Source organism: Crinia signifera, chromosome 9 (assembly GCF_055691185.1).
Source record: "Crinia signifera chromosome 9, ASM5569118v1, whole genome shotgun sequence".
In the NCBI taxonomy this organism is placed as follows: Eukaryota; Metazoa; Chordata; class Amphibia; order Anura; family Myobatrachidae; genus Crinia; species Crinia signifera.
In genome coordinates this window covers 54,361,674-54,389,188 of record NC_139225.1, presented here as the reverse complement: position 1 = coordinate 54,389,188, position 27,515 = coordinate 54,361,674, and the positions used below count along the sequence as shown (strand labels likewise).

General features: G+C 45.9%; 1 protein-coding gene across 2 annotated transcripts in view; it reads left to right on the top strand.

The window, feature by feature from the left end:
- The window catches only part of LOC146035561 (Krueppel-like factor 8), an 86,682-nt gene extending 60,285 nt beyond the window's left edge, over window positions 1-26,397 (top strand). For both annotated transcript variants that reach the window (XM_083159084.1, XM_083159085.1), the window contains exons 3-6: window positions 8,913-9,026; window positions 12,018-12,117; window positions 21,853-21,995; window positions 24,895-26,397. In XM_083159084.1, coding sequence (XP_083015210.1) covers window positions 8,913-9,026; window positions 12,018-12,117; window positions 21,853-21,995; window positions 24,895-25,076 — 539 coding nt within the window. In that variant the 3' untranslated portion in view covers window positions 25,077-26,397. The remainder of the gene's footprint in view (window positions 1-8,912; window positions 9,027-12,017; window positions 12,118-21,852; window positions 21,996-24,894) is intronic.
- Window positions 26,398-27,515: the final 1,118 nt, after the last annotated feature.

Genomic DNA, 27,515 nt, shown 5'->3' with positions numbered 1-27,515 from the left:
GGGTCCCCTCAGTGGGGACGCCGATTTTATGTGCGGCATAATGGCGATGGCGGCGCGATGGCCCTGCACAGGGATCGCGCGCAGCTGTTTTAACACTGCAGCCACGCCGACAGGTGGATGCCAGGCATTGCCACTGGACCACTAGGGCATATACCGCTATGTGGGTCAATCCTTATTAAAGGGTTACCAGGCGCCAGTATAAATATTAGCATAGCCCGGGCGCCATTACAAGGGACGGGTCTTAGCTCTGAGCGCGCCTGTACACTGCTTCCTGCTTCTTCTCATGCTGTGGGCGCCATTACAGCAGAGCAGAGATCACTCCTCAGCGCAGCCTTGAAGGGAGAGAGATCAGTCAGCAGAGACCGCAAGTATAGCGCTTCTAGTGTGCTATAAGCCACTGATAGCAGTAGACAGTATTGATAATATTGGTGTCTGTGCATAAAAGCCGGTCTATCTAATAAGTAGACCAGGTTACAGGGTGCTGGTGTCCCCCATATTCCTAGTTGCTAGTTAAGCAATTTTACACTGTCATTTATATATGTGAAACTGCACATAGTGTGTTTATATACATATATACTACTGTACATTCACTGTGTGTGTGTTCAGCGTGACTGAAGTGTGTTTAAGGGGGTATTATTTCTCCAACATGGTGAGAAAAATAACTTGCATGATTTGCAGCAACAAGTTTGCTCCTAGCTCCAAATCACAGGTTGCATGTGAGCAATGTATGTCACCACAGCTCAGTAGCATGTCTCCGCAGCGCAGTAGCTCGCAGGCTGACTCCCAGGAACCTTCATGGGCTACTGGTATGAAAGCCATGTTAGAGACTGTCTCATCACAGCTGGCGACAAATAATTTGCAGACTAAGCAAGTCCAACAGGATTTAAAGGTCCTGTCAGCAAGGGTGGATATTCCTACACCCATGCCAGGGGTGTCCCTTAAAAGGGCACTTGATACCAAGGCACCTGACTCAGATATGGATGATGGTGATGGCGATGGTGACGCAGATGATATTGTAGATTCACAGGCATCACAGTCTTGCATTCAAGGTACTGAAAACCTTGTCCTTGCTGTAAGAGCAGTACTAGATTTACCTCTAGCCACACCGGTTGAGGGTGACCCATTTTTTGTGTCACACAGAAGGCAAGACATAGTCTTTCCTGAACAGTCTGATTTAGAAGAGGTGTTCAGAGCTGCCTGGAAAAATCCAGAGAAACGCTTCACATTGTCCAAGCGTTTTAAATCTACCTTCCCTTTTGACCCCACGGGCAGGAAGGTGTGGGAGGAGCCCCCTATAGTGGATGCTTCGGTGTCCCGCCTTTCAAAAAAGGTGGTGCTCCCAGTCCCAGGTACCTCTACCTTAAAGGACGCGGTTGATCGGAAACTAGATGGCACAGTAAAAGATATGTATACAGCCAGTGGGGCATCTCAACGCCTGGTGCTTGCTAGTTGCTGGATGGCAAAAGCCATCTTCACATGGGCAGGCCAGATACAAGAAGGCCTGTTGGGTGACATGGATGTACCTACGGTAGCTGAAAAGCTACGTCACATCCAGGACACAGCAAAGATGATGTGCGAAGCACAAAAAGAGTTAGGTGCAATTAATGCCCGCAACTCGGCCATGGCTGTGTCGGCCCGCAGGGCCCTGTGGTTGCGGCAGTGGGTCGCTGACGCGGACTCCAAACGCAACGTAGAGAGTCTCCCCTTCACAGGGTATAGGCTCTTTGGGAGTGAACTGGATGATTTGATATCAAAAGCTACGGCTGGTAAGTCCACATTCCTCCCGTCAGCCTCCACCCCGTTAAGACGCCCTTTCACAGGGGTTTCACAGCAGTCCTTTCGGACCTCTAAATTCAGGTCCAAGGCCAGAGAAGGCTCCACCGCCAATAGAGGCACCAGAGGTAAGCCTAGGAAGGCAGCGGCTGCTGCTACAAGAGACCGTAGCACATGTACCCCTAAGCCCGTGCATGACTGGCCACTCCCACCTTGGGATATTCCCGCGGTGGGGGCAAGACTGAGGTTCTTCAGTCACGTGTGGGATGCAATCTCCCTCGACCCTTGGGTCAGGGCCATTATTTCACACGGTTACAGGCTGGAGTTGAAAGACCACCCCCCCAGAGATATTTTAGGTCGGGACTCCCTGCAGCAGCGGAGGATCGCAGTATCCTCTGACAAGCTGTACAAAAGCTGGTCCTAGCACATTTCATTATACCAGTGCCAGCTGCAGAAAGGAACAAGGGTTACTTTTCAAACCTATTTATGGTTCCAAAACCAGATGGGTCGGTTCGACCCATCTTAAATCTAAAGTCCCTGAACCCCTACTTGAGGGTGTTCAAATTCCAAATGGAATCCCTGAGAGCAGTGATTGCAAGTTTGGAGGAGGGAGAATATCTAGCGTCCATCGATGTGAAGGACGCGTACCTCCACATACCGGTGTGGGCCCCACACCAGGCCTTCCTGAGATTTGCAATCCTGGAGGAACAATTCCAGTTCCAAGCCCTACCGTTTGGACTTTCAACGGCCCCACGAGTCTTCACCAAAGTGATGGCGGAGATGATGTCCTTATTAAGGGCTCAGGGGATAAACATCATCCCATAATTGGACGACTTTGTTGCTGAAAGCGGAGTCAGTGTCCAAGCTGCTGGGGGCCATAGAGACAACCAGACATCTCCTGTCTCAGCACGGATGGATCCTGAATATACCAAAATCTTCACTGATTCCGTCCCAACATCTCCAGTTCTTGGGGATGATTTTGGACACAGTGGAGAGAAGGGTGTTTCTCCCAGGGGAGAAGATTGCAGCAATACAACAGCTGTTGAGGGAGGTGCTAGCCCCAGAAAGAGTCTCGGTCTACCTCTGCATCAGACTGATGGGAACTATGGTGGCCTCATTCGAGGCGCTGCAGTTCGGGAGATTCCACTCAAGAATATTCCAGTGGGACCTATTAAGCAAATGGTCAGCCTCACACATCCACATGCACAGGTTGATTTGCTTATCTGTGAAGGCAAGACAGTCCCTGCAGTGGTGGCTACATGCGCCAAATGTCCTTGCAGGGAGACGATTCGGGATCCAGGACTGGATCTTGCTGACCACAGATGCCAGCCTTCACAGCTGGGGGGCAGTTGCACAGGGGATGCGATTCCAGGGCCGGTGGTCATACATGGAAACTCAGCTCCACATAAACATCTTGGAACTGAGAGCTGTACACTATGCTCTTCTGGAGGCTCACTTCCTCCTGGAACATCAGGCGATGCAACGACTGTTGCTTACATAAACCGCCAAGGCGGCACAAAGAGCAAAGCGTGCATGAGAGAAGTCTTCAAGATTCTGACCTGGGCAGAGACACATGCTGTGGCGATATCTGCCATCTTCATACCCGGGGTGGACAACTGGGAGGCGGGCTTCCTGAGTCGTCACGACCTCCACCCCGGGGAATGGAGTCTGCATCCTCAGGTGTTCGGAAGCATCGTAGATCTGTGGGGGCTCCCACAGATAGACTTAATGGCTTCAAGGACTAACCACAAGGTGGAAAGGTATTGCTCAAGGACAAGGGATCCTCAAGCAGAGGCAACAGATGCTCTGACCGCGGACTGGTCATACGACCTAGTATACCTGTTCCCGCCCCTCCCCCTCTTGGGGAGAGTGTTACAAAGGATCAGACATCAGAGGGTGCAGGCAATCCTAATAGCACCGGATTGGCCCAGGAGAGCATGGCACGCAAGTCTGCAAAACATGCTGATAGAAGAACCGTGGCGGCTGCCTCTAAGAAGAGATCTTCTAGTACAAGGCCCCTTCGTCTACCAGGACTTAGGGCATCTTCGTTTAACGGCCTGGAGCTTGAGCGGAACATCCTAGCTCTAAAGGGATTTCATTCCTCGGTCAAAAACACCATGACCCGGGCCAGGAAGGCAGTGACGGCCTCACACTACCATAAGATCTGGCGAAGATATGTGTCTTGGTGCGAGCACATGAGCTTTCCGCCAGCAGATTTTAAATTAGACCGTTTCCTGCATTTCTTGCAGGTGGGCCTTGATAAGGGACTCCGGCTGGGGTCTTTAAAAGTTCAAATATCGGCCCTTTCTGTCTTTTTTCAGAAAAAGTTAGCGGTCTATCCTGAAGTCCAAACCTTTTTGCAAGGAGTCTTGAGAATACAGCCTCCATTTGTGGCGCCAACGGCACCTTGGGACCTAGATGTTGTCCTGGAGTACCTTCAGTCAGCCTGGTTTGAACCAGTGGACACCATTGACTTGAAATACCTCACCTGGAAGACGGTGACGCTACTGGCTCTGGCCTCGGCCAGAAGAGTTTCTGAGCTTGGTGCTCTCTCTTGTAAGAGTCCATACTTGATTTTCCATCAAGACAGGGCGGAACTTCGAACAAGACAGCAGTTCCTGCCTAAAGTGGACTCGGCGTTCCATATGAACCAGCCGATTGTGGTTCCTTCTTGTTCAGGACATAAGGATATTCCTGAGTCACTTGATGTGGTTAGAATCCTGCAGATCTACGTTAGGAGAACATCAAGGATCCGTAAGACGGAGTGTCTTTTTGTGTTGTATGACGCTCAAAACAAAGGATGCCCGGCATCGAAACAATCGATTGCTAGATGGATTCGTTCCACTGTACAGCAAGCATATGTGGCAGCCCATTTGACTATTCCGGCCTCAGTGAGAGCTCACTCCACTAGAGCCGTAGGAGCATCCTGGGCGGCTGCTCGGGGTGTGTCAGCATTGCAGCTATGTAGAGCTGCCACCTGGTCTGGTCAACACACCTTCGTAAAATTTTATAACTTTGACACTGTGGCCAGTGATGATACCCAGTTTGGGCAGGCGGTGTTGCAACAGGCTCCCACGTTCCCGCCCTTTCTGGAAGCTTTGGGACCTCCCCATGGTTATAAGACCTCAGTACCCCATAATGAATGAAAGTGAAAATAGGATTTTAATACCTACCGGTAAATCCTTTTCACTGAATTCATATGGGGTACTGAGCGCCCGCCTCAGTGCGGTGCTCTGTTTGCACAGGTTGTAATCCTGTTATTGCCTTCTTGCTAATTGTAATTTCTGGCCTTCTGTAAAGTTATAGGTCCGTTGACCTGTTTAGGAGCAGCTGAGTTTTGGTGACTAATTGCTCCACAAAAATCTTAATATCATTTATGTTCTAATAACACAATGACGGGGTTAACTACGTTTAGTTGAGAGAGTTGTTGTGTTTGTTGTGGTGTGCTGGTGCAAATCTCACCACGTTATCTTAATGCTAATTCCTACCTCACATACGTTATCCTTCCTTCGGGCACAGTTTCTTAACTAGCTGGTAGGGGGAAGTAGAGGGGAGGAGCCAGCACACCCTGGTTGAAGAAAATGTTATGTGCCTGTCTCCTGTCGGATACCCTCTATTCCCCAAGGTTATAAGACCTCAGTACCCCATATGAACACTAAACACTATATAGTTAGAATAATAGACGACACCCAAGGATTGAGAATGGAGTCGTCAACATCACATGGATCGGTGGTCGGAGCAGCCCAGCACTCGATAAAAAAGAAGGGATCTTTTCCTAAGCTCCAGCCCCACTCCTCTCTCCAGATAATAGTTACCTACGCTCTGATTCATCCCGGTATTCAATGGGCAAGTGCAAAAGGGGAACGGTCAGGAGTATGAAGAAATTTTTTGTATTTCAATGTATATGTATGTTAATGTGTCAGATTCCTGTGAACCAAAACGCCTACTGTTTTCAAATGTTGTAATCAAAAGGTAAAAAAGAAAAAAACAATAAAATAATGTGGAAATTAAAAAAAAAAAAGAAAAGGATTTACCGGTAGGTATTAAAATCCTATTTTTGTACTTAGGTTTCATCACATTGCATTGCATCGCATTGCATGCACAACAGATGCACATGCAATGCAATGCAATGTGATCCGTGCTAGTACAGCACGCCCACAAAGCAGCGTGTATGGGCTGCTTGAGAGCTGGGCTGGCAAGAGATGGGAGGGTGGCAGGCAGAGAGGCTGTTCCGTCTGCGCAGCGTAACCTCTGTCAAGCTGCGCAAAGCCGCAGGCCGGTCATCAGGAACAGCCTGGCAGCATCTGAGCTCAGAGGCTGCCCGGCAATAGAATGAGCAAGTGCAGTCTAATGCCGAAATCCTGGAATTGGAAACTCCAAGCGCGGGATTGATATCCCAGCGTTTTTGGGGCCAAATCCCAGGATCCCGCCGATCCCAGGATTGGCCACCCTAGACACAGATGTGTCCTCATACACTATTGTGGCAGTTTCTCAAACCATTTCTTTACAGAACGTCAGGTCCTGGGCATCTCTGCTTGCGCTGAGTGTAGTTTTCAACAGAAAAATGTATCTTGGTTACAAATGGTTTGAAAAAACTACTTCACAAGACTTTGTGATTTATTTGTTATTGACCCCAGTCTATCTGTATGTGAATGAATCGGTTTGCAAAGCAGTACTTTGAATGGAAGAAAGACCTATCCGCTACATCTGGGCACGTCAAAAATCGATATAGAAGTTTTGCATATCAAATTAATGTGTGCTCTCATAAAGTGAAAATTTTTCCCAAGAGTGATGGGATGCAACCACTGACATGTTTAGCTGGGATGACTCCCATCTTTTTCTACATAATATATAGTGTACAGTAGAAATCTCTAGGCACCAGCCCATGAACATGACAAAGCTGATGGGACCCAGGGCCCTGTCACGCTGAGGGGTGTGGATGGGTGTATATATGCGTGTGAACATTGCTGTCAGGCACCATCTAGTGGCTGCCTGTGCACCATAAAGGTAAGGAGCAGCATTAGGCTTTTGTTCAGGGGCAGGGTGCCAAATGCCCCCCAGGCCGGTATCTACTTGCTGGGGCTGGGCCGGCTGTGTGCAATGCATCTTGTCGTGGCCGCCGCCTCCAGGTCCAGCCACAGTCAGCCTTCTGTAAGGCGACTGCCCCTCCAAAAATGGCTGCCGACTTGGAGGAGAGAAACACTAGAGGTACCTCTAGTGTCTGTCAGTGCAGCCAGCGCTACCCAGAAGTGCGGATTCGGGTAGCGCTGGCGTGCTGTTTTAAGGAACCCCTAGCCACAGGGGCGGCAAATGTTTCTGTCCGTTTTTTATTTTTGTACTACTAAAAGTTCAGCGGCGCCCCCCCCCCCCCCCCCCCAACCAGCGGCTGCCCCCCAACCCCGCCCTCCCGGCCCAGTTACAGCCGTCACAATCGCCGTTGCAGTGTGGGCTGTGACATGAAGTGTGTCACACTATGTTAAATGGGTGTTGGCTTTATGTGTAATGTGCATTACAGTGTGTGGCATTATGTGTAATGGGCATTATGGTGTGCAGCATTATGTCTAATGGGCATTACAGTGTTGGCATTATGTGTAATGGGAATTACAGTGTGGGTTTATGTTTGATGGGCATTAGGGTGTGTGACATTATGTTTGATGGGCATTATGGTGTGTGGCATTATGTTTAATGGGTATTATGGTGTTGGCTTTATGTGTAATGGACATTACGGTGTGTGGCATTATGTGTAATGGGCATTACAGTGTAAATTTTTGCAACGTGCCTACGGCACGCACTGTCCCCGTTTCTGGTGTGTGTGTGTGTGTGTGTGTGTGTGTGTGTGTGTGGGGGGGAATGATTGTTTAATCCTTGCTGCATACTAGAAGGGAGAAGTTAGGGTGGTAAAACAATGGTGATGGTGGTGGGCCACTTGCTTGTGTTGCCCCCCAGGCTGAAAGTTGCCAGCCAGCCCATGCTTTTGTTATATAGGATATGTATTCGCAAAGGCACTTGTTTTGAAATTAAATATATCTATGATAAGGAAAATGTACCAGTTATTGTTCAAAATAAATGGAGCATTAGGTTCCAATAGTAGTAGGTGAAAATAGAATATGTATAACCTTTTTTTTTTTCTCCGCTTGTGGGGAATTAATTTAGCCATGGTAATGTGGTGGTTTACCACAATGAGACATTTTATGGGCATTGGCAAAAAATGACCATGCAAAGTTGCTTATTGCAGTTTTTGTACACCCATGATGCAATCCTATTCAATTGCAAATTCACAAATACTGCAAACCTCCTATAAATATTGTGGCCAATATGAGAAAAGGGTAGGACGAAATGGGGAAATCTGCCTGGAAGACAAACTACAGTAAGATATGAAAAATGTTTAGAAGTCTGTTAGTGTTGCTAATAAAACAAAGATTTGTGTTACTTCAGTCAAATGACTGTTTATATGCATTTAAAAAAAAAAAAAAAAAAAAATCATAGAAAACTAGGTTTTTCAGCAAAATAAGTGTTCAAATTCTATTGAGGGTATATTTTTGGGTCATTTTAACCCTTTGAGTGCCAATGGAATTTGTCAAATTAGGATTTTTATTTTTTAATTAAAACCATGATCAGCAATTGCTTCTAGTCTTCTTAAGTCGTGAATGCTCAATATTTTGTTAAATAATGTTATTACTGTATTTTAACGTTATTAGTTTACAGATCTCACGGGAACTATTTCACTGCTAATAATGCTTTGATATCTAAAAACAACATTTTGAAAGACGGTCTAATGGTTCGCATTACTGCCTCACAGCGCTGAGGTCATGAGTTAGGTTCCCACCATGCCCCTAACTGTGGGGAGTTTGTATATTCTCCCTGTCCTTGCGTGGGATTTCTCTGGGTACTCCTCCTGCAATCCAAAAATATACTGGTAGGCTAATTGGCTTCCATGTGGTAGGGAATAGAGATTGTAACCTCCACTGGTGCAGGGACTGATGTCGATGTTGAAATATTTACTGTAAAGAGCTGCGGAATATGTGTGCACTATATAAATAACTGATAAATCATAATAAATATATATGATCCTTGTTGAGATGCCACCTTTACAAAAATGTCAAAAAAGGAATGTGGATTAATGTTTTGTCTTATTTTAGGGAGAACCCATAGCATTATGGTACAGTCACCCACTTCTGAAGTTGAAGACTCTGATTCAAGGGCAGACCAGTCTCCATGTGACCTTGGACAAGTTGACTTCTCACATAATTCAGGTATCTAATGATAAAGGTCTTTTTGTCTTGGTAGCTGCTTTTTTTATTTATTTTTTAAGTTTTTAGGTTTCAGCAAAGCATTAATCTGATAACAAGAGAACTGGAGAATTTGCAGCGATGGTGACTCCTTATCCTTCTTATATACTCCACCCATAATCTAGGCATGGAAGCTTGAGGATTTAGACGAATATAAACTTGTGACTGGAAACTGCAATTCTCATTTTGTAACTTGGGACTGTTACAAAGCAGGTTCTTAACCTACTGATCTAGAGGTGGGGGAGATGGAGGTTTTCATGTACAATGTGCAATGTCCGGATAATGTCTTCTTGCATTTACATTTTCTATAACATTTATGGCATGTGTCTTTATTCTGCTAGTGAAATTCTAAGACCGTAATCAATTAAAAAATAAAACAAATTCAATAAGATATACATTGTATATGCACCGCGCTCATGTGTTTTTGGCAGCTCCAATATTGTGAGTTTAGTATAAAAATGATAAATAGAGCGCTCTATGAATTAAAATAAATTAAATCAAAACGAGTGAACACCTGTAAAAAAAAATATTAGTTTAAACCATGTTTACACTTTTTTTCACAGGTGTTCACTCGTTATGAATACATTTTATTTAAATTCATAGATCGCTCCATTTATCATTTTTATTTTAAATTGAATAAGATGTTAATAATTTTATAAAGCCTTTGAAACCAGTGTATTTTCTTTAAGCAAACTTCCGAATAGAATCTATATCAGTGATGGCTAACCTTGACACTCCAACTGTTGTTGAACTACACATCCCAGCATGCCCTGCTACAGTTTTGCTATTTGGCCATGCTAAAACTGATGCAGGGCATGCTGTGATGTGTCGTTCAACAACAGCTGGAGTGTCAAGGTTAGCCATCACTGATCTATATTGTTATTCAAATAAGATAAGCAGCAAAGCACCTCAATCCAGCAAGTAAACCATAGAAGAATTTAGAGTGGTTTACGTGATATTACAGTTTTCTTCTGGTTGTGGGTAAGGGTACTTCAAAATCAACACAATATACATTATTATACAGTGTTGTTACAGGCAATGTGTGTGCGTGTGTGGTATTATCACAGGTCAGCCATGGATTTGGATAAATACATGATCCCAGAACAGTGATTAAGTGGGCTGATGGCCAGGTTATATATGCTAAACAGATTAAATTTGTGGATTCAAAGTTGGTAAATTCTTGGCATTTGGGCCTTCACTTGAGGTAAGCTTAAAGCAGCATTTCCATGTAATGCTCTGCTCCCATTTTACTTAATTCCTTATTTATTAACGGTTTCATATACAACGCAACAAGTTCCGTTGGCGTTTTACAGTTAGAAATAGCACTAACACAAACTGGGTAGTTACATAAAAAGTGGTACGCGGGCCCTGCTCGGAAGCTTACAATCTACAGGGATCACAGAAACTGTTTTTCCTGCTCCTTTTTGTATAAGCTATGGTGCATCGGGAAAGCTGATTTACATAGAGGTGTGCTCCCTTGGGGTGCCGGGCAGTTTCCCGACAATCAGTATCCCCACTGTCTGAGTCCGGCCAGTCATTGGGATAATGACTGTCAGGATCCCGACTGTTGGAACCATATACCACACCCCTCCCTTGATGGGTTTATGTGTATAGAGAAATTTTTCTCCCTGTAACCTCAGTAACCCGCACATCTCAAACACATGTAATAGAGTACAAATTTTTAGACCAAGCCAGAATGACTGCTATCCATGCCACGATGCAGATGGATTACGCCCATTAAACATTTTTTTTTTGGGGGGGGGGGGGGCAAATGAAGGGGGGGCACCCTGCAAATGAAGCTTAGAGGGAACACTACATAATGTAATTACAATAGCCAAACCTTGTCTATTCAGATCAAGGTAAGATGTATTGGTTACTGCAAAATGTCAAACGAGTTGGCTGTTTTTTTATATAAAACACTGGTGCTGGAGCAATTGGAGCAAATGACAATACTGGAAAAAGTATTTCTATGGTTCAGCTTTAATTTACCAGAACAATTAAAGATTCAGGCCGAGATGAGAAGTTTGTGTTTATCTGCTGTCATCAATGCAGCTCCAGCTGTCATAGCGATGTCTTCACTTCGTATTTTAGGACCCGGTGAAGTAATGTACATGCCGAGACCTAAAATACATAAATACATTCATGTTTTATTACTTTAATCTGTACTAATAAGTAACTTTCCTTTAAATAGTTACTTTCAGTAATTTACAGTTCAACAATTGAACAATTAGGGGGGTATTCAATCGCTGGCGACCATCTCCCAACAGGTGAGATGGCCGCCGGGCCCTATTCAATTCTGTCTTCCCCGACAGCATTGAGCAGGGTTTCTTGGCAGAACGAGCCCGACTTCACAAGCTGTCGGGTTCGTTCTGCCGGGAAGTTACGAGCTGCTGGCTGCAGCTCGCCTCTTCCCAGCCGCAACTTGCGGCCACGCCCCTTCTCCATCCCACTGCAGGCGGGACATTGAATCCCGCCTGCATGTTTGCGGTCGAGCTGACAGGGTCACGGCGACCGACACATCGAATACCCCCCTTAAGATTGCAGATTGCAGATTTTTTTTTTTATAATCTACACAGAAATATCAATCATAAAGCAGAAAACGGCCACAGATTGTCGAAAATGGTCTTGAATTCCACAATTTAGCGGATGTTTTCGACAAAACAGATCAGACTTTTTCAACATTTGTGTTTTGAAAAAAAGGTATCCTCCTAGGGCACCATAATGCAAAAAGTTTTTGAATTACTGTGTTACACATTATGCTTTGAATTATGAGGTTTTCATTAAGTTTCTGTTAGTGTCAATAAGAGATGGCAGGTTTTAGTTGCAAAATACTTTTGCAGAATGTTATTTTTAATTCAGTTATTGTTATAATTATTTACTGAAAGTACTGTTGTTAATGAAAAATGCTAATAGGTGAATTGCTACTATACAAACAAAAATGACTTATTTTCACAGTAAAACTAGAGCCAGACATGATGTCCCCAGTTGAGATAAACAGTGACAGTGATGAGAGTCTCGTGGAGACTTCCTCCTCCTTCCAGGACACACCGCAAGGGTAAGAGAAATGATTTTAATACAAATATCTGGACATTCATTGAATGTAGTCCTGTAAAAATGAAATATAAGGCAATCATATCTTATCTTACAGACTTCTCTATAACTGTGCCTCTTCCTTTATATATTTTAATTCAGACAATCGTACTCAGGGCTGCCATCAGAAATTGTCGGGCCCAGGACTGACCAAATAGGAAGGGCCCCCCCTCCATCGCACCCCACCCTGCATAGAATAACCACAGCCCACCACCGCTGTTGAATGAAGGGGTGGGAGTGCGACGCGCCGTGGCTCAGCAGCACTGTAGTGTATACAAATGGGGTGTGCTGGGGATAGAGCTGCCCGGGCTGTACCCTTTGTCAGAGCGGCAGGGCCCGGGACAGTTGTCCCCATAGCACCCCCCTATTGGCAGCCCTGATAGTACTATCCACATTATTTGCAAATAGTTCTGGTGAGCTGGCATGCTCCTGCCAGCGATATACTGGAAATATTGCATCACTACACCTTGTAATGGTGATTGATAAAATGGGGGAGATGTAATATAGCGGTGCTTATCATGCCGCTATAACACTTCCTACTTTGCCTCATGACCGTGGTGAGGCAGGAAGGGACAATGACAAGATGTATTAATGTCTAAACCCCCCTCCGGTGATGCTCCCTTGTGTGCATCGTACATCGGCCCCAGTGTTATTGGCTGTTATGAATAGTTTGTGTGCCTACTATAAGCATTCCTTTATGTATGGTAACCCAATGTCTAAATTTAGTCCAAGCAGCCCAGTATTGGGTTTGCAAGCTTTTATGGATATTTGCTGAGTGTTTTCTCAGCCTTGTGTTGAGGTAATTTCCTGATGTTTGCACTGGTCACATCCCTATCATTGTTTTTTAGGGCCTGATTTAGAGTTGATCGCAAATGCTAAATCTTTCTCAAATACGGTGAACCACAGGTTCTCAAAGTCTGTCCTCAGGACCCCACACAGTGCATGTTTTGCAGGTCTCCTCACAGAATCCAGTGAATTTTGTAAAATGTGTAATTCAGTACTGAGTGCACCTGTAGGGTGACCTGGAAAACGTGAACTGTGTGGGGTCCTGAGGACCGAGTTTGAGAACCACTGGGCTAAACCATGTACACTGCAGGTGGGGCAAATGTAACATGTGCAGAGAGAGTTACATGTGGGTGAAATATTTTGTTTCTGTGCAGGCTAAATACCGGCTGCTTTAATTCTTTTCCACTGCAGTTTAGATTTCTGTTTGAACACACCTCACCCAAATCTAACTCTCTGCAGTTTCCGAGTCAGGTACTATATTAGGCAAAGTACAAGAGACGATCAGCCGTTAGGAGGCTGTCACATCGCAGTTCAATGCAAATGCAGGCAAGGGTGGGAAGCACCTTCAACCTGCATTTGGATTGTATACAGTAAGCTGCTGCAAGCAGCTTCTATTTGATTAAAGCTGAATCAGGCCCTATGTTCTTTAATATGAAAGAAAACAACCCTGAAGCTAGTATCTCAAATAACCCTGGAGCCTGTTTAGGCTTGGGCAGTCAATTGATACTGTTGAGGGGAGAGCGGGTAGCTGCTATCCATAATTGGTAAAAGGTTATGTTATTGTAGATAATAATAAAAAAAAAAAGAAAAGAAAGAGGAGCAAAGGCATAACAAGGTTAAAGCATGTTGAAGCCTGAATCTCATTTTAGCATGTCCTGCTGCTAATCCACCACTGGGTGGCAGCAAACAATCGAAATCAAATAGCCATAGAAACAGCAGGACTTAAAGCAGGCATGTCCAAACTATGGCCCTCCAGCTGTTGTGAAACTACGTCCCATCAAGTCTCGCCATAGTTTTAGCATTCCCTAATAGAAAAACTGTAGCAAGGCATGATGGGACTTGTAGTTTCACAACAGCTGAAGGGCCATAGTTTGGACATGCTTGTCTTCGAGCATGCAGTTGTGGAGTATCTTAGACCGAAGCGAAAAAAGGGGGGTTATACAGCGCTGGGTTTTTCTGAATGATGACAATAAACACTTGGTTTTAAGAAAATACAAAATACATTTATTGTACAATGTAACAATTAAGAGAGTACTCTCTAAACATGGGAAAAGAAAAAATTCATGTCTTCATCATTTTTTCTTGGAGCCCAGTGCATGCATTACTCCCATTTTTCATCTTCTTTACCCCCTCCCCATTTTTAACATATTGCGCAATTTTTTAAACACATGAATTTTTTCTTTTCCCATGTTTAGAGAGTACTCTCTTAATTGTTATATTGTACAATAAATGGATTTTGTATTTTCTTAAAACCAAGTGTTTATTGTCATCATTCAGAAAAACCCAGCGCTGTATAACCCCCCCTTTTTTCGCTCCATATTCTATACGGGGAGACTTACACCCTCCCTCATACAGCAGCTTTAATTGGCTTCGAGGTTCACCTTCTTCTTTCTATATCTTAGACCGAAGGCCTATACACACTAGAGCAGGGCGGGGCCCCTTATACAGTGGAGGGGGGCAGCATTACCGAATGGGCAGGTTTGGGGACACAGTGAGTGTCAGCGGCAGCGTGCAGATCGGGGCGGGCGGCGGCAGTGTGCAGAGTGGAGCGGGCATCGGGGTCTGGAGGACAAACATTTGAGCCAGAAGAGCTCTACGCAGACCCCACTGCCGGTGCTGTACACTCACCAGGGCAGTCCCAGCTCCCAGGCCACTAGCACTCCATCACCTGGGACCCGACCGTCTGCGTCTCCTGTTGGAAGGTGGGAAGGCTAGCTCTGCTCCCTCCAGCGGACAGGCAATCCCCCCTTTGTCCCCTTCCAGTTGGCATGCTGGCTTAGCCACTTCCCTTGCGCACTTCCATGTTTTCACTCTCCATGGTCAGACACTTGTCAGTCAAAGTGCCTTGGCGTGACACACGTGTCGTAGGTTAGCCATCATGGGTCTAGTGTGTACACTTAATATCGTTAATGATGCATGCTCCCACACATCATTAACCCCTTCAGTGGTGTTTTTTTTTTTTGGGGGGGGGAGCGCTCCCCACTTTATGGGGAGCGTTCCCTTAAAAAAAAAAACACCACTGCCTCCCTGGGTCCGGGCAGCGCCGATGAACTGTCAATCAGCGGCTGCCTGAACCTGCGCAGCTGGTCACTGTCCCCGGCAGCCGGCTTATCATAAGCCGGCATCGGGGACTTCAATAGAAAACCCAGAGGGGAGGGGGGAGGAGGCGCGGCAGAGGGGAGGGAGGCGGGCAGCACCGAAGCTGCCTGAGTTCAGTGATTGAACTCAGCAGCACTGCTCGGCTGTAAACAGTGGCAATCCCGAGAATTTTCCAGGTTTGCCAGACTGAACACTGAGGCAAAGCCCGGAAAATTCTCGGGATTGCCACTGAAGGGGTTAATGGTCACTCCTGTTTCTTCTTCAGGGTTCCTGGTCCCACAGGGATGACATTGTGTTGTAGGCGGATCCAGAGGACCGGGACCCAATCTCCAAAGCTCCTCTCCCCTATAACCCCACCTCCTAGCACAGGACTCCAAGGTTTTTGTTGGTGGCATGAAGCATGTGCACCTGTTTTTTCTCATGGACTTCCTTCTATTTTATTTTGATTGTTACTGCAGACTTTTTTATTTTCACACTGAGCACGCAGCACCAGTAGTCATAGCGACTGTGATGCTGCTGCTCTGACACCCCCACTGTTGTCAATCTCCTCCTGCAAGCCCTGGCGAAAGGCAGATTGGACAGAGGAGCCGCACAAGCGACTAGCACCACCAGAGTGACTGCTCCTCTAGGACAGCATTACTAGAGATCGGGGAGGGTAAGAGATGCTCTCACAGTGCTGGCATAGACACTCTTCCCCCCCCCCCCCCCCCCTTCCAGGGGCTCCAGTATACCATCAGGGTACCGAGCGCAGGTGGAGATCAATCCCCATTAGGCATGGGACTGGTCTCCATTTTAACAGGTTTGCATACCAGTGAGTGATAACCAGCAAGGGGGAGGCGGCGCCTGTCTGCAATCCGGCTTTAGGCGCTAATTCACTCCGGTGCTCCCGCCTAAATGCTGCATCCATGAGCCCTCATTCCATGCTGAGACCCTGGTGTCACACTAGGCGGAGTCAGTGGAACTAGTGGGTGTAGTGGCGCTGGAGATCCACACTCTGACCATCTGATGGATGTCAAACAGGAGCAATGGTAAACTCCAGGAAAGAAGTTCCCAGTACCTAAAAAGTTCTCCGCCCGGTATCCACTGCCAGTGGATGACTGTAAGCTGTGAGAAAGTCCTGTGGATTCCCCCTTGAACCGACTGGTTAAACCTTCAGTTTTACCTGTCATGTCAGCTGCCTCCCTTAAGGATGTCAGATGACAGATGACTGGAACAGTGCCTTAAGTTTATTTTTATCTTAACTAGTGCTGCTAACAGGCCTACCATTGCAGTGTCATGGGCAGTAAGGGCAATTGAGGCCTGTCTGAAGGTCCTCGAGACAGAACTACCTGATGAGGTGTCCGAGGAATGGAAATTGTGTCTCTCGCGTATGGCGCAGGCTGTGGCCTACATAAGCGAGGCAGTAATGGATGTGAGGAAACTGTCAGCCAAAGCGTCAGCCACAACTGTAACCGCACTGACAATGACTAAAACGGCTTGCTTGCCATCAGCTTCATCCACACAAAGGGAACTACTTTTAGTCTCTCTGGCAAGGTCAAAGGACAGGTCTTTGGTAGAAAAATGGGTTCTGCAAATCCAAGCCTAGACAGCCTCCTGCCAAGCCTATCAAGCCCTAAGCCTTACTGGGTGGGCCTCCCTCTGGGAGACCCCAGAGTGGGAGGCCAATTTCTCAACTTCACGCAGGAATGGATCAAATGACCTTTGATGCCTGGGTGTGAATAGTGCCTCCACAACAATTCTTTCCTACAAGCCTCCCAAAAGATTCATACAAGAGGCTTGTCTAAAACTGGTTGTGAAATGTTTCCTCCAATCAAGGGTGATTGTACCAGTTCCTCAACATCAGTGATGGCAAGCGTACTACTCGACCCTGTTTTTGGTACCCCAACCAAACCAGTCCTACAGACCCATCTTAAACTTAAAATCTATAAACAAGTTGTGAAAGTATCCAAGTTCCGCGTGGACAATAGAACCAGGTGACTAAATGGTATCCCTTGATATTCAGAATGCATACAGTATCTACATGTTCCCATTGCTCCATCGCACCAGCAGTTCCATCATTTTGCTATATTGGGACAACACTATCCGTTCCAGATTCCTTATGACGCCAGGGCAACCTCCTATTACTAGCCAGTTCTCAGGAGGTGTTTCTCCACCATCTTCAAACCGTGGTGACCTTTCTACAAAGACCATGGTTGTTTGATAAATTGGAAGAAAGCTCTGGTCCCCCCTCCAGAAGTATGTTACATCTGGGGGCTCTGTTGGACTCGATAGTGCGGAACTCTTTGGCCTGATGGCCGAACGAAGCCTCCTGCTCAATGATGCCTCCCGCACCAAAATAACCCCCTTTGTCCTTTATGCAACATGGTTTGCAGATGTCTGTGAAACCTCTAGAGAACAAAAAGAGAATCAGAACAAACGTGGGTGGCCAGGCCACAAACAGACTATAGCTCACTGCTTTTGACTGGTCATTGCTCACGCTTAGGAGAAGGCTACTCTACCTTTTTGCCTTCTTTGATTTCGGCACATTCCACCAGGACTGTTGGTCACTCGTGGAGTTTCTGCTGAACAGTTGTGCAAGGCGGCAACGTGGTCCTCCTTCGATAAGTTTCTGAGATGCTTAATTTGATCACCAGGTTCTTCTGCCCCCCCAGGCGTCATCCACCCCTTAATTATATGGGTTTTGGACATGCACTATGTCATCCCTGTGGGACCAGGAACCCTGAAGAAGAAAAGAGGAGTTATGGTAAACCTACCTTTGGTTAGCTTCCTTTCTTTGAGGTTTCTGGGACCACAGGGCACCCACCCTGAAGCACCTGTTATAATGGCAGCATATGCGACCTTGGTCACCATTCTCTTTCCTCTCTGTATGAGTGAATGTATTGTTGTGTCCATAGTCTGTCTGTCTATCCTTCTTTGCTTAGTGCTGGGACTTGCTACCAACCTGAGTGTCCGGTGCTAGGAGGCAGGGATACAGCAAGGCATGCTGTGAAGCTCAAAAGCTTTGGAGATTGGTGCCTGGTCCTCTGGATCCGCCTACAACCCAATATTATCCCTGTGGTCCCAGGAACCTCAAAGAAAGCGAGTTAACCAAAAGTAGGTTTACTCCTCTTTTACAGAAAATGTGGGTGGATTTTGGCTAAATAATGACCCATATGTGGTCCCGGTGACATCACTGAATGATATTGTGTGACACCCATCGTGTCCCATATAGAATACATATTCTGACTGGCGGTCAGAATATAGGTGCCAGCATTGAGGCAGCCAATATTGGGGGCATGGTCTAATTGCGGGAGGCGTGGTCACCTTCAGCAATTGGGCCATACCCACAAAACTTCTAGGGGGGGGGGGGGGGGGGGGGGGTGATAAAACATTCTAAAGTCGAGGGGGGAGTGTTATTGTCACCCCCCCCTCAGCAGCAGCAGCACAGCTACAGCATTTGCTGTGCTGACAGCAGGCTCATGCTGTCAGTGAGACTTTTAGCACTGCACATGCTGTAGGCGTGTACTGCTGCCACTGCTACCAAGGTGGGACAGAGGGGAGGGAGTCAGAACAGGGCCCAGGTAAATAGTACCCCCCCCCCCCCCCCTCGGCAGTCCTGGCCAGCATCTCTGCCCCCCAACCATAAAACTTTCTTCTAGCAGCCTAACTCCCCCTCCTGCAGCCTGACCTTTACCCTTCCCACTGGTGCTGAACTCTAAACCTCCCGCACCTTACCCTAAATCCCCAATTCTTGGTGCCTAAAGCTAACCCTAACCTTCCCCTCCCTGCAGCAAAACCCGAAATCCCCCGCACCCACTAGTGCCTAAACCTAACCCCCCTCATACTTTCCTGTCTGGATGCTGGCTGTTGGCGTTCCGTTGCTGGCATCCTGATCTATTCAGAGGTCCATTGTCTGTCTTCAGAGGTCTGTCAGGATGTTACCCACATCCCTTCCACATATGTGTGAGACAGTATGGGGGAGAAAGGGCTCAATGTATCCTTCCCTCCTCTACAGAAAAAAAAAACACATTTCTTTAAATGCCACTCAATGCATTTCTATGAGCCACGGGAATGAATTGGATGCACACACATGTCCACAGGAACGTGCCAATGGCCACTGGAGTCTCTTTGATTGGCAGGGCCGGATTTGCCACTAGGCCCGTGAGGCATAGGCCTAGGGGCGGCACTTATTATGGGCGGCAGGCAGCCAGGCTGCCATGCAAGTTTGGTGCTGCAGTTTAAGTACCACTTACGGTTTTCAGGGAGGGAGGCAGGCGGTTGCAGAAAATAGAAAGTAGCAGCCGATGCTGCTGCTGATTCAGTGCACCATAGCAGGGGGAGGTCAGAGGACGGGACAAATAGCCGCTGCTGCAGCCGCCGATGTTGGGAACTCGTCACCACAACAGGGGGAGGTCGGAGAAAGGGACGAGGAACCGCACCATGGGGGGTGGGAGAGAGGCGGAGAGGACGAGTACCCGCTGCTGTCGCTGTCAGAAGCCGCCGCTGACAGTGACCATGAGGGAGGGGAGAGAAGAGGATCCACTGCTGCTGCTGGTGCCCAGGCCTGCTCCACAGGCACAGGAAGAGCCGCTGCTGCTGCTGACTGGTGCTGCAGCCTGGGGAAAGATGTAGCCAGCTGTAGCAGTCTGAAGATCCAGTGATGGTGAGCACCATTCAGTCCGTTTGTCAGTCTGTCCTCCCTGTCATTCTATCTTTGCCCCCCACCCTTCCCTCCATCTATGCTGTCCCCCTGTCCATTCGTCTGTCAGTCTGTTCCCCAGTATGATGTTTTGCCATCCTTCTATGCCCCTGCCCTGTCCATCCATCTGTGCCTACCAACTATTTATCTTTTTATCTGTGGTGCTCTGCCCCATATGTCTATGTCCCCCCTCCCACCTATCTATCTATGGTGCTTTGCCCTATCTGTCTAAGTCACCTGTCCATCTGTCTATGCCCACCACCCATCCATTTTTCTATGGTTCTCTGCCCTCTTCTGTCTGTGTCCCCTACCCATACATCTATGCCCACCACCTGTCCTTTCGATCTTACTAACAATGGTGCTCTGCCCCCATCTATGCCTCCTGCCCATTCATATATGCCCGCCACCCGTCTGTCTTTCTGTCCATGGTGCTCTGCCACTGTCACTGTCTGACTCGCTGCTGCCCGATCTGCCATAAACATGAATATTTGCGGTCCTGCGGCCCAGTTCATAGGCTCCCGGCTCCGCCAATTGGCTCACCGGCTCAGGCTCACTGCCATCCAGCATCCATTGGAATACACACAGCCGATTGGCTGCTGTGTATAGAATTGGCATGCAGGGGTGGAGATAGCTGAGATAGCCGAGCCTCCGGGTCCAGGGGGGCGGCCAAATATATTGTGCCTAGGGGCGGCCTGACCCCTAAATCCGGCCCTGGTGATTGGCGCTGTATAGATGAGCACTGCTACAGTTTTTCTGCTGTGTTTTTGAACACTAGTGTTGTTAGATGTTTGCTCTCACCCACTGAGCAAGCAGAGATACTGTATCTCTCCTGTGATTGTCCCACATGGGTAACTGGTAGGACTCATTGCATTGTTCTGCAAAGCATATACCTATACAATGTTAGTGTTCATTCTAGCACCTGCTATCTTTGAAAACCCATGGAGTTCCTCTTCCCTGCCTGGGGTTTGCTGTAGTGCATCTAGCACAGTGTGGTCTGTATATCAGCACTAATATGCAAACCAGACCTGTGCTAGAAACACCACAGCAGACAGCGACACCCCAGGCAGGAAACAGAAACTACATGGATTTTCAAAGATAGCAGGTGCTAGAATGAACACTAATACCCCTTTTCCACTAGCAGAAATAACCCGGTAATCTCCGCGGGGACGCGCATCTACCCGGGTTTTTCTGCTAGTGGAGATGCTCCCTTTCAAATAACCCGGTTTGAATTCCCCGGCAATCCTATCCAGGTAATGTCCAGGGTAGCACCTGGTTTGCACCTGGGTTCAGAGTTAGTGGAAACGCTCCCAACCCGGTATATTTAAAAAACAGAGCTGATTGGAGCTTCTGGGGTATTTTTATGTGCATTTTGTACATGTGTATATGCACTTGCTACATGTCTAGGTACACCAATGGCTCAGGTACACTGCAAACAACCGTTTTCACAATAGTTTTACGTGTTTTGTGTGAAGACACTTTTGAAAAGGTTTCATATTGAATATTTGAGACTAAAATAAAAGCAAAACTTTTTCAAATACATATTTCTGGTCTATTATTTAATCAGAAAATGTTTTGTTTAATGGTGGCCCTTTTTTTATGATCTCCCCTTTAGTAAAGCCCTTTAAAAAGACCTTTTCTTATGTAATCTATAGGAAAAAACAGGCCTTACCTGGGTTAAGTGTAAACAGGGCTGATCCAGCAATTTACCGGGTAGCACTGTAGTGGAAATGTGTCTTAAACCCAGGTCCAAACCGGTATCGATCCAGGTATAAATTACCGGGCCTGACCAAGGTTGCTAGTGGAAAAGGGGTATTAATGTAACTCTGTTTACTCTATTTTCAGATAATAATTAAATTTAGTTTTGTAACTTGTTTAATTTCATGGGTTTCTTGGATTTAGCTGTGTTTTATTCTTCAGGTCACGCCTCATCCGGATGCAGCGCAGTGGCACAGGTTCTCCAGATCTAAGAAAAAGAAGGGCTCATCAGTGTGACTTTGAAGGATGCAATAAAGTGTACACTAAGAGTTCTCATCTAAAAGCTCACCGGAGAATACACACAGGTACCTTGTGACCTAGTGATTAATGGCTCACTTTGGATAGGTGGCATGCATAACAAATATATAATTTAACAGATAACTGGGTACTTATGTATTATCTGGGCTCCCATGTTAAATGCACCCCATTTTTTCATACCCCTACTATCCAACTACGCATGGAGTTGATTTTATATAGTGTGGCGAGCGCAGCGAGCCACCGTGCCCGAATCATGGCGAGCGCAGCGAGCCCCGCAAGGGAATGCGGTCTCATTAGAAAAACGGGAGCCCAGATATTACATAAGTACCGATAACTGTAGTATAATTTTATCAATAATATATACAGTACATATATACCTATGAAGAGGTGAGCGTTTGGTCCCTCCGTTCATACTGTACATTTCAGACTGGTGTCTTTTTGTGAGACTTTACTTTGCCAATCCGTAAATAAAATATGTGTTTGTGTATGTATGTATGTATGTATGTATGTATGTATGTATGTATATATGCCTTTTCATTAGGATGTGAAGCTATGGTAAGTGCAAAGTGCAGCTTATAATGGCTTCATGCCCTGATGAAAAGGCATATTGGCCTTGAAATATTGGCAAATGGATTAATTGATTATAATATTTAATACAAGTAATTTATACCAGCATGTGGAATGCCACCTTGGTTTTTATTGGGACAGCTTGACCGATCTAGAATATGAATTAAAAAGGACGTCACTCAAGGAGTTTGCAAAGAATTTATATATGATCTACCTGTACGCCATTTCTGGCATTCCGCCCATCTTCAGGGAGGCCGAAAGATGGTGTAGATCACACTCACAATAAGGAGCAAAAGTTTTAGGCAGATGTGAAAAAACGCTGCAAAGTAAGAATGATTCCAAAAAGGGAAGTGTTAATAGTTTATTTTTTTTATCAATTAACAAAATGCAAAGTGGATGAACAATACAGCATCATGCTGTCAGTCATGCTTTAGCTAAGGGGGGACTACTAGCAATCATGCAGGACTTATTTTGTGCCTACACAGGACCACAAACTTTGGAGGTGAATGTAAACCGAGCGTGGCTGTATACCTATGCTTTGGGACATACTTGGGGACAACGTTGCTTTAGGCCCATTGTGCATTTTTGAAGCTGCATCATTTGTAAGGTTGCTAAAACTTTCATAAATGCTAATAAAAAGTTCCTGATCTCCAGTTGTTAAGTTTGCATTTTTAAATGTAAAATGTTTTTTATTCCATTTCCGTATTCACAAAACTACAAATGCGACGGAAGGCTGTGGGGTGGAGCCCGCCACATCCCATGTCCCACCCTGCGATGCGCCCACAAGACTTTGTAGGAGCATTGCTGCTGTGCGAGTGCTTCGCTATACAGCCAAGATGGACAATTTTTTGAGTTGCAGCAGCTGTGCGTGAGGTCTTGCAGCCGCCATCGGCCCCCCTTCCAAGAAAAAGGGCAGACACAAAAAAAGACTGCAGAGATGCGTCACCACCCTGTATCGCGAGTGCAGTTCAAGGCTTGTGCAAAGATCTGCAAAAATTGCAATTGCTGCTTGATGAATCGGACCCAATGTCCTTGGAGTCCTGTCAGAGCGCCTGCACATTGTGACTATCAACATCACCACTTTTGTTTGCCCCATAGAGGGTTGGGTATGGATCATTGTGTAGACCACATAATGGTCGACAAGCATTAGGTTGACACCATTAGCTCGACATGCAGGAAGGTTGACACCATTAGCTCGACATGCAGGAAGGTCAACGTGACTGTAGGTCAACATTTGGTCAACATGTGCAAGGTCGACAGTCAAAAGGTTGACATGAGGTTTTTCATATATTTTTTTTTTTTGTCCCGAATTTCAACAGTCGACATGGACACTGAAACTTAGCACCTGGTTCCCTTGCATGGCTCGCTGTGCTCGCCAAGCTTTTGGCACAGTGCCTTGCTACACTTGAGACACCATTTTCGGTACTTGTTTCCTAGCACGGCGCCCATCGCATCGCAGACCATAAGGAATACGATGGTATGCAATGTTACGTGATGGCAGCCGATGTTATACAATTTTAAATTGTATACCATTGCATTGTATACCATATACAATGGTATACCATTTAAAATTGTATAAGCACCCTAATGGGTGTTTTCAATGTTAAATGTGCCCCCAATAAGATAATTGTATAAGCACCATAATGGGTGCTTACTATCTTAAAAGCACCCCCAATGCCACCCCCACTATCAACGCCAACCCCAAGCGCGTCCTCCGACCTCTTCATACCCTCACTATCCACGTTGAGTTGATTTTATATAGTGTGGCGAGCGCAGCGAAAGTGGGGGTATGAAAAGGTCGGAGGACGCGTACCGCCGCCCCTCGCGGGTTCGCTACGCTCGCCACGCTTCGGGTTGGCGTTGATAGTGGGGGTGCATTTAACATTGTAAGCACCCATTAGGGTGCTTATACAATTAAAAATCGTATAGGGTCTTATACAATTTAAAATCGCATCGCATGCGGTCATATGGTTTGATGTTATACAACTTAATATCGTGGGCGCCTTGCTAGGAAACAAGTACCCAATTTTATTCTCCCACCATGCCCTAGTGGATGGTAGTGCATGAAATACCGCCTGTTGGCTCAAAAAAATTAGAAAAAGCCCATGTCGACCTTCCCCATGTTGACATAGTCATGTCGACCTTAATGCATGTCGACCTAATGCTTGCTGACCATTTGCTTGTAGACCTAGTGACCACATCCCAGAGGGTAACAGGAAAATGACTAATGTAGTACCACATTGTACAACTCTGAGAATTGAATATCTATCTCTGTTTGATTGTAGCTAACCTCAGTCGTGTTCTTCGCGCCACTGACCAAACTGATAAGTACGCCAGTGGGGGACATGGCACTTTATTTATTTTTCTTTCTTATTTCAGGAGAAAAGCCGTACAAATGTACATGGGAGGGATGCACATGGAAATTTGCCAGATCAGATGAGTTGACCCGGCATTTTCGTAAACACACAGGCATTAAGCCTTTCATGTGTTCGGATTGTGATCGAACCTTTTCCCGCTCAGACCACCTGGCGCTGCACCGTAGGAGGCATATTATGATGTGACACTGCTCATGAACATGTGGTGGCATGGCAGGACTGAAGGATACTTTGATTTTTCATCTACTTCTTCTGACTTCACTGATGAACAATATGTGGTTAAAATTTCACCTGGTATTTCATATTCAACTATTGCTGCCTATTTTTTTCTTTCTAGTATCTTTCTATGAATTTTCCTTTTCATTTTACTATATTGTACTCTAGTTACCTCATCATTTTTATTTCTTATTTATTTTTTAATGGTCCTGTCTGTTCCTGTCACCACACTAGCACAAAGCACAGTATTGAATAATCCTTTTCCTACTCCACCAGCATCTCTGCCTCCCTACAGGAGTATTACGGACATATACCTCCCCACCTCCCTCAGGCTTGGACATTTTATAAAGTGTAAAGAAGACTCTTTAAGCCTCTGAACTGCAGGAGGAATTGGAGCAGTGGGTGCATATTCTCACTCACATGAAGCTGGATGATTTATTTTACATTTTACAAGTTCATCATCTAAAAGTTTTCAACACATACAGTAACTTTGGGCTCATGTACACAATCTGCAGTATATAGGTGATGCAAACATGCCACTGTTTTAGGGTCACTTTAAAAATAATGGGCGTTGTCTCTTAATTAACATATTAAGAATTAGCTGGTATAATTGAATTTGTTTTTACCTTTTAACTGTTTTACTCTGTTTATTACTTTTTTTGTTTCTCTGCCACATGTTGCAAAATGGGTGCATATACAGTAGCTTCCAGAATTAGTATGTATGTATGTATGTGTGTGTGTGTGTGTCTGTTAGTTATATAAGTGTGTGTGTGTGTGTGTGTGTGTTTGTGTGTGCAAACATCCTATACTGAGGTGGACTGCAGTTATCTTTGTCTCATGAGATACAGGTGTAACATATAGGAGCATGAACTTCTCTGTGCCCACCCATATGTGTATGTACATGTATATATGTGATAATATTTTTATGTATGCTACATTACTTGCGCATATCCATCTAAATTATGGTGACCATTTTGACTCTAAAGTAATAGACCATAAACTCAATCTAAGGGTTCTTATGCCTCCTAAATTATCAACTTTTTTCTGAAGGAGTTAAGGTGTGTGGCAGCCTTTGCATTTTAATTTGTGGGAAATGGGGGATCATTTTTAACCTATCACAGCTGCTCTTCTTTCCTATCTTTTCTCAAGAAATTTTGACCTGGGAAAAGCGTAAAGAAATGCAACCAACAGAAGAAAGGGACACTTTTGCGGAACACTTAACTGTGACTTAGCTCTGCCAGCATTGGAAGGGAGGGAATTGGTATAAATAAACAAATATTATCAAGGAGAATTTGACAGTCTTTGTCATTGCTTTAAGCTTTTCTTTCAGGTTAAGTTATGGAGGGAAAAATGGGGGTTATTTTTATTTGGATATAATGAGTGGGTTTACGAGTGAATATCCACTACATACAGACATACACCTTTCACTTTTTGCTTCATTTGGCATGAAATGTTTAGCATGGCTAAAGGCCCCCATACACTAGCCGATTTTGGTCAGATTTCGGCCAGATCAGTCGGATCTGGCCGAAATCGGACCAAAATCTGCTAGTTTTGATGTCCCCTCAGATCCGATGCGCAGTCCCGTGCGCATCAGATCTGCGTCGGGTGGTCGGACCTGCTGCACGTCCGACCACCCGACTTGGGACCTAGTGGGGCGGCGCGGAGGTGGATGGAGCAGGGGGGGCTGGGGACGCTGCGGGGGACACAAGCGGCATAGAGCCGGGCAGGGGGAGCCGGGAGCTGTCAGCACTGAATAAAAAAACAAAGCCCATACAATGAATGGGCGGCCTGTGATTGTCTGAGCACTCTCTCAGCCAGTCAGCAATTGGCTGAGAGCGCTCAGCCAATCACAGGCTGCCCATTCATTGTATAGGCTTTTTTTTCTAGCACTGACAGCTCCCGGCTCCCTCTGCCCGGCTCTATGCCGCCTGTGTCCCCCGCAGCGTCCCCAGCCCCCCCTGCTCTGTAGCGCCCCCCCTGCTCGCCGGGTTTTTTACATGTGATAAATCGAGACGATTTATCACATGTAAAAAAGTGCCAATCTACTCAAGCTCCCCCGGGGAGCAGCCGGGGAAGCTCAGGGGGAAGTCGGGGGCGACTTGTCCTAAGGACAAGTCGCCCTAGTGTATGGGGGCCTTAAGACCCTCCACCAAGAATAGCAATTAAATAGATTCCCAGGTTGTTGTTTTTTTTTTTTTTTCTCCATAAAAATTTGTATCAAATAGTAAATTAAAGTAGCATATTTTGATATAAATGAGATGGCGTGGCTAAGCCACAGTTTCAGTTGCATGGCTAATTTGTCCTTGTGGCTTAAATGGGGAAAGATCAGTGTTGACACATCTGTAACATTGGCATTTTGTACATTTTATTTCTGAGAGTTTGTCACAAAGAGAAAAGTCCTAAAAGAAC